The sequence below is a fragment of the Oryzias melastigma genome, linkage group LG13, assembly GCF_002922805.2.
Source record: "Oryzias melastigma strain HK-1 linkage group LG13, ASM292280v2, whole genome shotgun sequence".
Taxonomy (NCBI): domain Eukaryota; kingdom Metazoa; phylum Chordata; class Actinopteri; order Beloniformes; family Adrianichthyidae; genus Oryzias; species Oryzias melastigma.
In genome coordinates, this window is record NC_050524.1 from 8031611 (window position 1) to 8048638 (window position 17028).

General features: G+C 37.6%; 1 protein-coding gene across 1 annotated transcript in view; it reads right to left on the minus strand.

Moving 5' to 3' along the window:
- gbe1b (glucan (1,4-alpha-), branching enzyme 1b) overlaps nucleotides 1-17028 on the minus strand; it is a 149694-nt gene that overhangs the window by 27846 nt on the left and 104820 nt on the right. Inside the window, exons 13-14 of the mRNA XM_024277525.2 lie at nucleotides 12087-12271; nucleotides 3281-3411 (exon numbers count right to left, since the gene is read on the minus strand). Coding sequence (XP_024133293.1) covers nucleotides 3281-3411; nucleotides 12087-12271 — 316 coding nt within the window. The remainder of the gene's footprint in view (nucleotides 1-3280; nucleotides 3412-12086; nucleotides 12272-17028) is intronic.

Genomic DNA, 17028 nt, shown 5'->3' on the forward strand with positions numbered 1-17028 from the left:
GTTCTTTGCCCATACAGTAAGATGTAAAAATGAATAATTTCACACACAAAATGCCTGCCAAGCCATTGGTCCTGTGACCATCCCATGATAATTTCCAAACTTCATTTGGAATTTCCAGACATTTGTGTATTTCTATTATTAATTATTAACTTTTTTTAGCCTTAAAAAAGACATTTTAGTCTCATACATTCGTGACGGTTTCGCCTGCCGTGATGTCAATGTTTTATGGGGTGGATCGCTCGTGATGTCAAAATTCAATCCTCAGCAGGTACTAGGTCCACGCAAAATTTGGTGAGTTTTAAAAGAGCTCAAAGTAAGACAGAAGAATTGTGAAAACAATTTTGCTCCTTGTATGACTAATGCAGGACACAATGAATAGTATTTTTTTAAATCTAAATAATGAACAAAAAAAACCTACAGTAAATCTGTTTAATGTATATAGACATGACATTCAGCATTTGTCAAAAAAATTGATGGATTGACAATTATTCTCTTAAATGACAGGAGGCATCAATCTTACCAAGTTGTGGGGAACAAAAACGTCAAATAACCCTCACTTTAGCCAATCTTGTTATCACAAGTGGGGCAGAGTTGATCCTATAAAAAGATCTGAACTCCTGGCAGTCATAGAAAACAAACTGTTTCCCGATTCACTGTTTTCGTTTTAATCAAATGCGAGTGGGAAATACAGCCCGCGTCCACCTGGGAAACTGATGGCGTGAGCAACCGCGGTTCTCATAAGGGAGTGATGCCCGCTATGATAAACACAGATCTGTCAGTTTCCTGTCCCATTCCACATTCCTGATCATCAAGTCTGCTGTAATCACAACTGTGGGACTCATTAAATTCCTGACAGCCAATGTTGCTAAAGAGAGCGTTTCTGAACCACTGGGCTCTGATATTATTTCTCTCTAAACAGAATAACAACATTACAATAAACAACTGACTCATATTTCCCTCACCAATTACTGCTAAAATTACATCACAAAAGCAGCAGCCTCAGAGAAAACACTGCTATTAAAATCGTGGTTCTTCACAAGTCTCATTTACTATCGATATGTCTCACACAGTCTTTGATCCACTTCTCGGCTCCTAGGAGCATTCTTTTAGAATGCTAAATGTCATGTGATGTCTCAAAAATGTTTAATAAAGAGCCCAGCATGTCTGTTGTGCTGCCAAGAAGGAGAAACACTATGAAATAAGGACTTATAACAGAACACAATTTCCTAACATTTTTATCATAGGCAGCAGTGGATGCAGTTTTTTTTTCAGGAAAGCAATCCAACAGTGGAGGTTTTGTTTCTTTATGCTCCTTCACAGCAGAAAAAACATCTAAACAAACTCAGCATCGAGCTTAATGTTTGATTAAATTGGCAAATATGAGAATGTTGTGTTGATAAAATGAGTGTCTGTATGTATTTTGTGCTTCTAACAAGTGATATGCAAATAGTTCCTACGAAGTGCTCATTTTTAACATTGTACGTTTACCTTAAAGAGAAAACAAAGAAAAAAAAACATTCTCTGATAAGTAATACGAGTCAAAAGGTTTTATCTATGATTTCAGATAATTTAATCTCGAGACAAAGTTTACAATTTTTTTAATGTGAACAGATTAGACGGATAAGACTAAAGGGTAACAGTAAAGTCCCTTTTTTTGACTGTTGACATCTATAAATGGGGCTTTAAAAATACTGACAGTTGGTCCTTGTCACAATTTTGACAATTTAAAATTAACTTGTTTAATTCCTTGAAAATACAGTCTAGAACTGGCTGTGTACTGCCCCCTAACGAGGTATTACTGTTGAATTTTGTGATTGGTCAACTGGTGGAAGTCCCACGTCATTTCAGAGGTTTCACGTAATCGTACTCTGCAGCTCCAGAGTAAAAGCCCCGCCCATCATTTAATTCTGTATTGGTCGGTTGTTATTGTGTTAGCCGTAGCTTCAACATGGTTCGTAGGTGTATTGCCTGCAGTCATCAAAAATCTACTGGCTTGCACAACTTTCCAGTGGACTTAGAAGTTAGGCGACAGTGGTTGGGAGCAATTGGTATTGAATCCAGCAAACTCCTTCCTGGCGATGGGATTTGCAATGATCGTTTAACTCGCGATTGTTTGTTTAATGCAACAGCTATTATTAGTTATGACGCTAGCGGCGATCTAACACTCTCAGACATGGGTCCCCTTCGGCTGTGCCAAGTGTTGTGCCAAGATATGCATCCCCTGCCAGAATTTGTATCCCCCGTCGCTGGTATTGTTGATTTTTTTGCAATCTGGCATTTTATACAGAGAAACATCTTCAACCTCCACAGACAGTTCTGTGGTGAAACCATAGACAAATATTACTATCACTATATACACAGACTATATATACAGTCGATGGGTGAAACTGGCATTACTTTGATTTGCATCACTTTCCATTATTGAAGGCACAGTGTAACCTCTCTTAGCCCCGCCCCCTTTTTTGCATTTTTCAAATCTGGGCTGAGTGTGGACTCAGCCTCCAACTGTCCTGTTGTGTTAGGATTAGGGACATAAAGCTCTGCCAAGTTAAGAACAATCAAAATTAATTTGTCAATTTTTTTTTTTTTTAAGTTTGATTATGAAAAAATTTTGTTTTTAGTGGATTTCATGTTTGAAACAAAATTTGAGCACCGAGTGAGCTTGTCCACCATCCAAAAGTAATAAAGTTATTTTTGAAGCTGTTGGTGTGAATCTGTTTTGTGGAATATAACTCACTTTGTACACATTTTCTAAGCACTGTACTTTCTTCTTGGTCAGCACCTGCTGGGATGCTTGTTCGTTGGAAGATTACCAACTGACTTGAATTGTTTCCACCACAATAAACTCCTAATTGTTTGGAAACGGTTTTATGACAGCGCCATTTGCTTTACTTTAATCATTAATGATGCTTTTGTTTCTCTTTGACATAGCTGATTCTACTACCTCTTTATCTTGAAAAAATCCTTTCACATGAAGGTCTTTGGTTTTGAGGGGAGCTAAAAGGTTAGCTTTTTAAAGAGCAGGTTATTGATGTGCACTATTGTATATCTAGTTGTCCAGCAGAACTTTACTTCCTTCAAATAACACTTTTGTGAGTGAATAAAACTGTTCTGTTTTAAGATTTATTTACTTTGTTTCTTTTCCTCTCAAAACAACCAGAGCAATCATGTTTTGTGTAAAAATGCTGTGGCATGGACACCGTTTCTCTGTGAGGCACTGTGATTATGAAAAAAAAAAAAAAAGAAGTGGTGACATGACATATGAGAGTTAAAAGGATACTTTCCTGCAGCTTCTACACCGACCCTGTAGTCCTGGAAGCTTCTGTTGGGGTGGAAGTTGAAGATAAAGAGCACGTTTGCCCTGTCAAACACAATGACCTTGTCCCCTTCATGCTTGGCGCTAACAAAGGCCTGGAGGGGGAAAGGAGAGAGAGAAAAAAAGAGAAAAACAGAAGCTAATAAAGTATTTCTCCAGAAATAGTTATTACCATTCTTATGCTGGGTTTAGACAGGTTCGCTGAAGGACGTTATACCAGCGGACTACACATTTTCAAACAGAGCGAGCAGCATCCCCACACCGAATTTCAGGTGGTACTCATCAGCAGAAAGCAGCAGCCCAGGATGGTGCAAGGCAGACACTGTCAGCTTTAGACAGCTGCGCATGATAAAGGCGCCACTTTCCTGTGGAGCGAGCTACTGCTAACATGTCATTAGCAGAGATTATCAATGTCACCCAAGCCCCTATTTTTAGAGCCTGCCTCCCCAAGCCAATTTCAAGGCAGCATATTCTCGGCTGAAGGAGATGATAAGCACCTCTGCAACCGGACTCGCCGAGGATGGAGGTTAGGCAGGGAGCTAAAAGTCTGGAGTCTGTCCATTTTTTCCAGAGATCTGAAGAAGTTCTAGCTTCCTCATGCTTTCACAGATACATTTAACACTGCAAAACATGTTTAACTCCCCCACCCTTCAAATCAGTTTTTGATTAAAAAATAAATATAAAAAACGGCAACTTTGATTACCGTATTTTTCGGAGCATACGCTTTATGCATAGTTTGGCGCAACTTATATATGATTTAAAAAATAAATAAATATTGCCTCATATATTAAGTTACTTTCCCACTATTAACTGGTTGCCCTTTAGTGGTTGTTTCCCACTAACAGCCACTAGAGGGCACTGTAGGTGCGTACCAGTGTTTGCTACTGACAGAAATGCAGAAGAAGTGCCGTCAAAAAAACAAACATGGAGGAGAATCCAATCGTTCTTCTCCAGAAATTTACAATATTTTTCTCATTTGCATTGACATGATTACTCTTGATTATTATTTTTTCCTTCCTCAGACTGATGTTGCTTCACAGTGAATCTGATTTGCATGTCAGACACCTCTCTTTCAGAGCTTATTAAATTCACCACCTGACACGTGTCCAACAATGTGTTCATAACCTTGATGCTACCGTCCCATGTGGGAGGAGCTACTGCCTAAAGTTTTTTTGTCTCATTGCAGAATGGAAGCAATGACTGTATATTTTAGGCCATGTCCACACGTAGGCGGGTATTTCTACAAACGCATATCTGCTGACCTCCGTTTTATAAAAAGTGTTGTGTCCACACGTGATCGTTTTAAAAACAATTCCATCCACACGGATACTTGCGCTCTTGGACGCGGTTATGCGCTTGCCAGAACAGTAGTTGACAGTGGCAAATTGGAATTTCGATAATAAATCCTCCTAATGGAAACACCACAATTTCGAAAAAACTCGCATTTTTCGAAAAAAGTTTATGCGCTTACAGTAGGTGGCATTTGGGGCGTATCGAAACAGACATTTTTTGCAAAACTGTTTTGGAAACACTTTTTTCGAAATAGATGCACCTCTCTGTGTGTCTGTGAACAGCTTCATCTGCGGCTGCACTTCTGCAGCTTGGAGTCTGAAGATGCTGAAATCTCGTTTGAGGAAAAGCGCGAGTGCAGGGACAGAAACTTAAATGCATCTCGTCGTGATTTTAAACAAAAAAAGGTCCAGCAGCTTACTTGCTGGAATGGTTATTTTTTTTTTTAAAACCACTGAACAGGTTGCTCACGCGCACCTGAGGCTGTCAATAGACTCTGCGCGGCACGCGCTCTCCAGACAGAGCTGTGACGTCACCGCAATGCTCCTTTTTTAGTGAATCAAATAAAAAAATACTTGTTTTCATTCATTGTCGTGTTTTTAATGACTTATCACGTGAGTTGGTTCGTGAGTTTGCAGCTAGTACTGACGTGTATGCATTAATTGTCGCAAAAAGTGACGTTTAAAAATGCAAATCACTGTTTATTCATGTCCACACGCAGACGCAAAACCGGAGTTTTCCAAAATCTTCACTTTGGCCGGAGTTTTCCAAAAGCACCGTTTTCAGTGACTGAAACCTCCGGTTTCGTGTGGATGATAGGCCAAAACGTATAGAAATATATTCGTTTTAGCAGTTACCCGGCTACGTGTGGACAAGGCTTTATTTACAATGCATGGAAGACATGCATGGTGTAGAGATATCAGGTTATTTATTTTAAAGAGCTTTACAAAAGCACTGGAAACCATATCACCATGTTTGGGTTCATGAGATCATTCAGAGAGTCTCCCATTGACCCTTGTCCTATCTTATGGGGGGGTTTAGATGACCCCAGCCTTAAAGTGACATGTTATCCCTCCCATGACAAATGTGGACAAAGGTGGATAGGATTTCATGTCTGCCATGGACACTAGAGAAAATAAAAAACATATTGAGAGAAAAAAAGTCCTTAGTCTTGTGGGGTCCAGATGACCCCACTCCCAACACCAACATACCTAGAATAGCGCAAGAGTTGATGTGAGGTTCACCATCATCTGCAGGAGCTGGTTCTGAATGACGGCCGCTTTCAGCAGTACTTCCATCTCTCTGTGACCCAGTTTGAATACTTATTGCCCCAATGTGCGCAATGTGCCTTCCTTGTCAAAGTTCAGATTTTTTAACTCTTAACGCACTGCGATGCCCAAATCACACAGTGACACCCAGCATGCACTACTGCCACGGGTGACGCGTCTTGCTCAAGGACACAACAATTAACTGGTGGGGAGCAGGGATTGAACTGCTGAACCTCCAAATACTCCCAGACTTGCTCGACCACCTGAATCACTGCTGCCCAAACTGGGTTACAAAGACTCAAAGCTACTGCTGATAGGACTGTCATTCAGACGCAGCTCCTCAAACCTCATTGGAAAAAAAAAAAGACTTCATGTGATTTTATGAACCCAGACATGGAGACACGTTTACCAACGTTTTTGTAGAGCTCTTTAATATAAATAAACTTGATCCCTCAACTTCATGCGTGTCTTCCATGCATTGTAAATAAGATATACAGTCAATGCTTCCATGTAGTGATGGGGCTAAAAACTTGATGGTAGATTCTCCTACATGTGATGCATCTAGTTTATTTTTAAACAAGTGTCCAGCAGGGAATTAGATGAGTGTCGCAAAAGAGGCAGTGAATGTAAATTTTGAGTGAATGCAGCATTACACAGGGCAAAGGAGATATGTTCAGTAGCAACTGACTTTACTCCCAAAAGTGCGACTTATATATGAGTTTTTCTTATTATTATTCATTTTTTGGCTGCTGCAACTTATACTTTTGAGCAATTTATAGTCTGAAAAATACAAAAATTAAATGTCAAACGAGTTCTGGGAGAAATGCACTTGAGAGAGCAAACGTATGGCTGCCTCATATCAGAGCCTCCCACTCTGACGTCAGGTCTTAAGAGTCTGAAGAGTTCCTGTCTCCGTCAGTGCCTGCAGCATAATGCTGACCTGAAACAGTTTTGTGTGAAACTTAGCCAGCCAAAGAGAGCAGGGTAAATCCCTATTTGTGAAGTCAGCACTCTGAGAAAGTGGATTTTTCATGGGGGAGAAAAAAAAAAAAAGTGTTGAAATCCAATATTTGAGAAACCTCTCTGCTCTGCTTCTTCACTGGAACTTAAATTCAGTCGACTGCAGTATTGTTTACAGAAGAAAACATGGATTTCAGTTTTGTTTTTTGTCATAGCTTAGTAAGTAGGACAATGGTGTCAGGGAAAAATGCATACTCAGCTGGACTTGAGCCAGCTGCAGCAAATAAATAAATATCACTGCAAGTACACAGATGTGACCTGAGTGTTTTCATTTGCCTCTGTGACTCAGCACGCTTCATAGTTTGTGAAAATAAGCAGCATTAATCGCACTCCCAAACAGATGCCCCGAATGTTTCCATCTCCAAAAAGTTCATTCCCTCCAGAAACAACAAGCAGAACTGCACATAGATCACGTCACGCTTACACTTCATCTTCAAAACGCCCTTGGATCCATCCACCTCCGTGAATTATTGAACCAGTAGCGCCATAGAATATATCTAATAAGAGCAATTACCTTGCAATGTCATTGATAAGCTCTGTGAAGGATTCAGACTTATCTGGTTATTACAGCACAATCCATAAACATTATTGGCATTATCTCTGAATGATGTTCTACAAAGTCTTTGTCTGATCTTTTATTAGTCTCCAAATAAGATTTATTTTTCTTTTTTCTTGTGACCCACAGCGTCAGTTGGAGGAGCCACTGGAACTGAGTTATCATGCATCTGGTTTCCAGATAATCTTGCGTGTAATGCCGGTTTTGATCCATGTGAATTCTTTGATGCCAGCACCTTCAAGCATATTATTCAGTATATTTAGATTTTCCTACACTTCCATAACACCTTTGATATTTTATTTTCTGAATTATTAATAAAAGCGTTTGTTTTTTTTTGTTTTTTTTTTAGGTATATGTGGTGTCTAAACAGAGCACCTGCTGAGACTGCCTACGCTGAGAAAAACAGGCAGCACCTTAATATATGTGAATGAAAATGTATCTTCCAGTGCACAACCTAACTTGCAATGTCTGATAAGGTGTGTGATGCATTTTTAACTGTTTACACGTATTTTAACTTATAGTTGTGTAGGAATCTATATGCTTTATTCATGTCTTCTGCATTGGTGTACTATATTTCCCTTTGGATGTGTAATCGATGCACCGGACCTTAGCTCTGTCAGTTATGACTTGATGATCTGTTTTCTTAAAACAAAAAGAAAATTAACTATTATCCAGTTTTGAAAAGTTTTTTCAGACAAACCTAAAACTAGTTTTAAATGTTTAAAATAACTTATACTTTGGCCAAATCCGAAAACTTCTTTTACGGCATATGGAAAAGTCCAGGCCCACAGAGTAATTATATTTGGCCCTCCAGATCATTTTATATTAATATTATTAATGGCCCGATGTTACCTTGTATAATTGTGACAGGATATATTCTATGGAGAGCATTTTAAAAAATTTTTTTATAAGTTAATTTTTTTATATAAAAAGAACATACAAGTTAAGAAATTTGAGGTTTTTTTCTTTTAACATTTACTTTATTTCTAACTTGTATTTGACAGAATCTTTTTCTATGGAGAGTAAAATATTAACATTTATTTAAGGTTTAAGTTGATTTATTCTGGAATAATAATACTGTCTGTTTTTATTCATAGTCATGCTAAAAAGCTACGTTTTTAAAGTTTGAAAGTTTTAACAATTTCGTTTTTCATGTGTTCAATAAATGTTTATCCTACTGTGTGTTTTGTATTTTGGCCCCCTGTGTGAATAAGTTTGACACCCCTGCCCTAAAGCTTCTCCCAGATGTCACTCCCACTCGATGACATCATCAATAGTCGCCAGTCATCTATGTTACTGCAGAGCTGCTATTGCCTGGAATACATAACAACACTGGTTTTATATCTTTAAAAAGGTCACGCTAAAACAAAAATTACTTACATGTAACCCTTGTGCTATGCTGGGCATGTTTACATTAAAAATGGGGTCATCTGGACCCCCCAAATATAAAATCCTTTCCACCTTTGTCATGGGAGGGATCACACATCAATGTAAGGGTGGGGTCATCTGGACTCCATAAGAGAATTAAAAAACGGTTTCGGACAACACTACTCCTTCAAATGCCCCTAAACCTGGAGGAGTGGGGAGAAGCTCTAGGGAGAGGGGAATAATTTGGATTTGGCCTTGGAGCTAATGGCATCAATTTGGTCATAGAAAACTGTTTTTATATAAACTTAAAAACAGGCTGAAAAAGTGGTCTATGTGTATCTAGACACAAATTCTCCTAAGAAATATAGATTGTTCATAAAGACCCACTCCCAAAATTTGTGATCTATTTTAAAAGCGTTCCCAGAGGTCTTTTAATTATGCTGTTTTCAGTCAAAATAAAAAAATAACCTGTGTCTGTTTTGGACAGTTTTTGCAGAGTGCCTCTAATTTGTGGGCGGAACCTTTCTTGTGGAGAAACTCCTCCCCTTTCCCTCCCCTTGCTAAGACCTCAGAGCAGAGAGCTTGTGGCCCACAAATTGTATATTTTTTATGTCATTTTCTATGCTCTTTGTCAAACTGCATTTTTCATCTGTTCCTGATTCACAATAATTTGAATAAAGAAACTCAGAAATACAATTTAAACATTAGATTTCATTATGTATGTCATCTATCATTAGAAAAAATGCCACAAGAACATGTTAAAAACACCAAAAAAACAAGTTTCATCTTTTAACTTCATAACCCTTTTCCTGCTCAGACTCTTTTCATTCATCTCTATGGAACCAGCTAACAGTCTATGTATAAAATTTTATTTTTTTTCTTTTCTTTTATTAAAAGACAAATTACTAACTTTATGTTTTTCCTTCTCATAATTCATGTTTCATCTGGATTCTTTATTGATTTTCCCTTAGTGCTTTTGTCTTCCGCTCCGCTTCTCTCTGTAAAGAACTCTGGGTGACATTCTCATAGAAGGCGCTCTATAGAGAAATGTAAATTGAATCTCTGGTGATAATTTACCATCACCTCTGTCTCTCCTCTGGCCTATTCCACTGTGGAATTCAGGCAAGCAAAGGATCTCCAGAAAAGTCTTCTAAACTTTTGCAAAACCAATTTAGGGCAACAAAACAAATGATTGTTGATCAATGTAAACAAATTAGGGATTTAATCTTATCTTTAACTTTCACAAATGTCTTGCACTCTGACAATTCAAAGTAGAATTATTTCTGGTTAAGCGTCAATATAAAGACTTAATACTCAAACATTTTCCTATTTAAAAAAAAGAAAGAAACGTGGCCACTGAACCACTTCATGCAGACTTGCTGACATAAGTTGATGTAAATTGTGGCTTTAAAGACCCACTCCAATGAAAATTTGATTTTTCGTGCTTTTAAGATGTTCTTGCTGCATTTTTCACATGGTATAAGACATATAGTGAGAAATTTAAGATTGAAACTACGTTTCTTCATTAAAATCGTTGAGAATTAAGAGCAGAAGCAGAAATCCCTTTGGAGAAAGCAAGTAGCTGTGACAAAAAAGCTAATATGGCAGACCACAAGCTCTGCTCCATTCTGATCGGTGACGTGTAGTCAGGTGAGGCAGGTGAGGCAAAATATAGCTTTACTGTTTCGGTCTTTCTATCATCATAAAGATGCCTTATTTTTAATTACTTATTTTTTCTATTTCTTGCCATCTGTCTGATTGCATTGGTGCCAGTTTAGGCTTTTTATCTGCTAGAAATGCACTTTAGAAATACACTGGGTGAAGCCCGCAGTACACATGCTTTAAGTTAGAGGGCACTAGTGAGCCAAGAGAATGTGACAGATAATAGTACTAGAAAGTCAAGTGCGGCCATCCAGATATTCTTTAAAATAGTTTAGCTTCATTTTCTAAATGGAGGATTACCCGTCTAAATTCAGGAATTTGTAAAGAAATGTCACTGGCAGTGATCTTCATTGAGACAGAGAGAATTTGAAAACTGAAGAAAGAAAAGGAAGACTTCTACAAACAGGTTCTTCATGTGTTTCTTCAGAAGGAGCTGCACACAGACTTCATTTATAAGTAAAAGTAAGTCAATGATAACAATTTTTGTAATTTTTTTTCTATGCTGCTGTTTGTAAATAGAAGAAAAAGGTTGACATGAAATTTTAAACAGCACACTTCAAATGTTGACAATCAAATAGCGAATTTGCTACTCTATAGGGTTCATATGTTTGTAAATCTGATGCTGTCAGTGCCTCCCTAGCCGTGAACGTCACTTCACGTCACTGGTTCGGATCCATCCCCTTGTATATGACTAGATCCATATAAATATTTGCTTTCCTCATCCAAGCTGGCATATGGCTCAAAACTGTACAGTTCCGATAATGCTTGCCATTTTTGTTTCACCGCGAATGTTAGGTTGGGGTTGTGAGAGGGCGTAAGCTAGAAGGCCAATTCTGATTTTGACCAAAAACGGCATCATTATAATTATAAAAATAAATAAATAAATGGGAACACTTTTAAAATAGATCAAAAGATGATCTCAGAGTGGGATGTAAACATATATTTACTACACAGTTTCACGTGAAAAAGCTCAAACAAGCCATGCGGTGGTGACCTTCAGCCTGAAGCAGCGCAGCTTTCCTCTCATTTCCACAGAATGGTCTAATCTCTCTGTACTTTTATCCGTCATGTTTATGCTCATTTATATTTCTGTCCTGCTGCTGCATTAGTCCGTCAGCTGGTCAGTGTCTAAAAACGAAGGTGAACTGGCTTAAATCTGAGGACCGGCTCCTGCGATTGAGCAGAGGGTATTTCTGAAACAACTGCACAGACTCACTTCTAATCCCTGTCAATTTAGCCACACTCTCCATTTGCATTATCCCATTACTTTGCTACAAACCCCTCATGAGAGAAACATAATTTATTCTCTCAATTGCAGCCAAAGACAGAAGCTCAAGGAAGCGAGTGAAATCTATTACTGTTCAACTTGACAGCAGGCAGAGAAACACGACACTTTTTAAAAGGAGCTCCATTTAGGGGGCTTTTATCTCTGCGAGAAGGCCGAACAGGTGTGTAAAGATGGTGACTGGAGAATAAGGTTATCCTTGGAAAAAATGATCTTATAAGACCATATGATCAATATTTTTTCCCTCCATTTTCACATGTGATTTTTGTTATCGAGTATCTGCACAAGGTCTTCTGAAAAGTCGGTGTGTGCCGTTCTTACAGGTGGAGCCGCCAGCCAGCCGTACTTGTCTTCGGCGCGGTTCATGTCCCGGTCAAAGGCGTAGAGCTGGCAGTAGCGGAGGTGATCCGTATCCACCAGGTTAAACTGCCGTCGGGCGTAGTGGTAACTCTGATTGTTGCCTTCTCTGGGGAAATCCAGCCACTCTGGATGGCCAAACTCATTTCCTGCAACACAGAGAGCGTTATTAAAGAATGTACATAATGAAGAGACAGGCATACCGTCTCTGAATTGGCATACTCGACTGTGTCATGCTTTATGAGCTCTTCCTTCCTTTGAGGTTTTGTGAAATATTAACAAGGCAAAAGAAGAGAGATCAAACATGCAAAAGGCTGCGACAGACTATGACCTTGACAGACTTTTCCGCAGCCTGCCAAAGATATTCCCATATTAAAACACCAGCACAATACTACAGCAGTATTATTGCCAACAAGCACTTTCCAACCCAATATGCTGCTGTTAAAAAGGTAAACCTAAATAAAGGAATAAAACTGAAAATATTTTAAATGAAAAGGGGTTTTTTTAATATAAAGTTTTATAGGTTCCCATAATTAACATTTTTCTATTGATCAGCACATTATAGGTAAATTTAGGGATGTAATGATGAATCAGTTTACATTTTATGATCCAATCAGATCAATCTGTCTGAACTGATCTCTCTTAACTGTTAATCAAATTGACTTATTTCATTATAAAATTGTTATAAAATGAAATAAATAAATTGTATTGATATTAGGACCAGGAATCAAATAAAATAATTAACTAATTAACTAATAAACCTGGAAAAATTAATTGCGATTAATCACTATAAACTTTTTTTTAGTCTGAGTATTTGCTGACAACTTATCTGCGAATAATCACAATATGAAATCACACATGAAACTACATTTAGAACATTTATTTTTAATTACTGCTGTCAATCGATTACAAAACAAATCTGATTAATCGCACTTTTGTGTTGGGATTAATCAAAGTTTATCGCAATGTTTTAGCAGGTAAAATTTATTTGTAAAATATGGCACTGGACCACGGATCAAATAGTCAGCTTTTTGTGAAAAAGTGATCTAAACCACAAAAATACCAAGAATAAAGTACGAAAAACCGATTTAATATTTATTTCTTTTCTAAGTGGAATAATACCCATATTTTAAGAGACACCATGGAAGTCTGAACCACAGAGTTGAAGCAAAGGACTGTTTCTTCGATTAATTTGCATTAATACATATTAATGTGTTAATTCTTTTCGATTAATCACGTGTGTTAATGTTCACAGCCCTAATTGATTTATAAAATACCATTTGGATTCAACCATCACAGTGAACAACACACACAGGATGACAGCAAAAAATGATCAACCATCATTACAGTCCAATGTGTGGAAACACTTTGAATTTTGAAAAGACATGTGACCAAATAGTGTGGAAAAATGTTCCAACAATTTTTATTATTTTGATGTGGAAAAACAGCAGTGAGCTGAACTTTTTGAATCGAACGTCAATATGTGACGACTTGAGAATGAGAATGTGTTAGTTGTTTGCATCGATCTACAGTTAGAAACTCAGAAATTAAAGGGCATTAAATTCCTCTAGGTGCAACTTGCCAACACCTATGCAACGCCTTACCCAACATGCTAAAACTAAACAAATTTCCCGACTGATCATTGAGGGTTTGATCAAATTGGCAAACTTATTTACATCGGTGTATCATGATTTTAATCAGAATTTCTCAGTGTAATGATTAACCTGCTGCATTTTGGAGCAGTGGGGCATTGCATTTGGCTTGTATATATATAGTCCAGTTGCTTAAGGAAAGTGAAGTGTTACTTTCTTTGGATAATGAAGGTGATTTTTCATTAGTAAAAGGCATAGAACACTTCTAGATGTCCTTGTATGCCTCAAAAGAGAATACTACATAGGACACTAATTGGCGAAAGAGACACAATAATCTCAAATCTCAGCTTTAATAGTTATGATTTTCTAAAATTATTGGGAAAGAAATGACCTAAAGGCTTTGCTATAGTCTGGCTTTAAGGTAACATTTTCTTTCATGACAATTCAAAAAACAATCGTACACGTGTAAGCAACTAGAGGCCCGCATGCACCAACATCTTGTAAACTTTTCACTCCCCACATCCAAGCTTGTTCCAATTTATTAAGATTTGTTAATTAAGACTGGAGACAAGTCGCTGCGGAGAACAACTTCAGACGGCCATCGTTGTTTCATAAAGTTGAAAAGATTCTGCAGAAGTGAAGGAAACAACGGGCCTGATGTTGTCAAGCCAGGAGATGAGATAATGAATCCGTTATCGAATGTCACAACAACATCAAAACACAACAGCCGGGATAATTGAATTCCCAGCGGAGAAAGACGAAGACAATAGATTCAGGAAGATGGAAGCTAGGTAAATAAATAAATATAAATAAAGATATAAAAAAAAAAAACATTAGACTGACAGGCTGAAGTGGAAATGACAGGGAGTGACAGAAGACTAATGAAATAAATTATGTAGGTGTTAAAGTAGTGGAAAACCATAAGAAATGGACTGCCAATAAAAGGAGCCTCAAAACTGGGGCAGCAAAAACACACATTCAGAGACAGACATGAAGCAGAAAGATGGAAGAGTTCCTCTTCTCGTGACATCTGCATGAATAACAAGCCTCCCACTCAATTTAACGTGAAAAAGAGAATTACACCTCAGCACCAGCAATCAAAATCCAGCGTTCTTCTCCATAATCCTGCAGAGCACCGTCGATACTGTAAAACCCATGTTGTAGTCTTTCACATTTAGAGCACAGGACCTTCAATGTAATAAGTCACAGTGCATTGCACTGGCATAAATTTAATTACCTGTCATGCCCATGTATATGTCAACTTTTAAACTGCTTATGCAATGCAATTTAATGCTGATTGTTATTAAATATCAAACTGTGACTACAGTTTCATACCATTCATCAAACCTTTGTCAATGCCAACAGTTTTTAATTTAACAGAATATTAATGAGAATGAATAACTTTGCATTACATTCATTTAGCATGAATGAGGGACACAACAGGAGGGGGGGGGGGGTCTAGCAGTTAAAGACACCCCAATGACTATCCAGTTTTTGCTGTTTTTAACACGTTTATGCAGCATTTTTTTCATAGTGGAGAATATATATAAAAGAAATTATGATTAAACTGCGTTTTTTTTTCTGCAAATTTCTTTATTCAAATCGTGATGGATCAGGAGCAAACAGAAACCCGCGGTTTGAAAAAGCTCAGGTTTGTCATGCACCATCTGCCATGGGCGGGCCAAAGTCTCTCTGCTCTGCTACAATTTTGATGCAGACAAATAGATCCAGTAATGTCTTCATTTATCTCACCTGAGCTGCCATATGTGGCCATAAAACTATTTAATCTGGCCCGCCAAACAGGAATAAGTTATTTTTATTACCGGTATTAATGTTTTATTTTTCTTGTCGTTCAGGTGTCTCCCTATAGATGGCGCACCACAAATACATTTGCCTTTGTTCAGGCATTGAATGTTATTCTGCATTAATTTGGTTATTGAAGATTTGTAGTTTTTATGATATTCACGTGTGATTTCCAAGTTGGACAGTAATTATTCCAATACCATCTGAATGTAGTATTTCCCTGAGTTTGAGTTTTTCCCTGAGGGACATCAACCCATTGGTGAAAATGGCACCAAAATGAGAACAAAAAACAGTTTTTTTAAATAAAAATCTCTCAAATGTTGTGTTTAAAGTAATTTTCAATCAAGATTCAGGCATATTTCTATCCAGAACCTGTGTTGTTTCTTTCTTTTACGAGGTGAATTACCAAAACACGCCACGAATCTGCTGCTTGTACGATCGTTCTTACAAATTTTAGAACCCTTTGTGGCTCAGGAGTAAGAAAGTTTGCCCATCCCTTCTCTAAACTGTACGGCTGCTTAGCTCTAATACTGTTTTTTTTTTTTTTTGCTACGTTAAAGTTTGCTTGGGCTTGTGGCTAGCAAAAGAGAGTGTAAACTGATGGGAAATTAGCATGGAAATTTGCTAACAGCCACAACTTGCTGCTGTGAAGAAAGTATGTTCCAGAAAACGGCACCGGCTTTTTGACTTTAGCTAAAAATGTTAAAATCATAATTAAAAGACCACTGAAAACGATTTTACAACAGAATAAAATATATTTTTTTGCTATTTTAAAGCATCCCAGTATTTTTTAAATAGTGATAATTGTGTTTTTAGCCAAATATTTAATAAATTATGTGGTTTTCTAGAACATAGTTTCTGCAAAGCTGAAAAAGTTTATTAGAAAATCACCTCTAAGTTGTCAAGGGTATCGCAGGCACAGCATAACCCACCCCCACTTACCCTCCCCATTGCTGAGAACTCCCTGTTTACACCCCCAACTTACATTAGCTGTGCAACAAAAATGGAATGTTGCATACCAATTGAGGTTTTTAATTCACAAATATAAGCTTCTTCAAACTGGGTGTTTTCATCTGCTCCTGATTCACATCAATTTGAACGAAGAAATACTGATGTGCTTAATTTTCTTTGTATGTGTCCTCCATCATCAGCAAAATGCCACAAGAACATGTAAAACACAAGATTTTCAATTGGAGTTTTTCTTTAAATTGATTATTACTTCCTGAGCTGCAGAGGCCCAACATAACTTTGTCTTTAAAAATTAGAATGTGACTTTGAGAGTAACCAGCCACAGAACCCACTCATTTGTAATTTACAAGCTCCAAGAATGATGGTGTGGCAGCAAAGGTCGCAGTGTCAACAAAATCAATAAGTAAATAGGCTAATGTGTGGGACATTAATGGTAATGAGATGCATTCTTAATTTATGATGGCCATCAAAAGTGTGGCCCAATTGCAGGACTACAGTGAAGGTCAAACTGCTGCTAAATATACATTTTTAGGACATTTTGG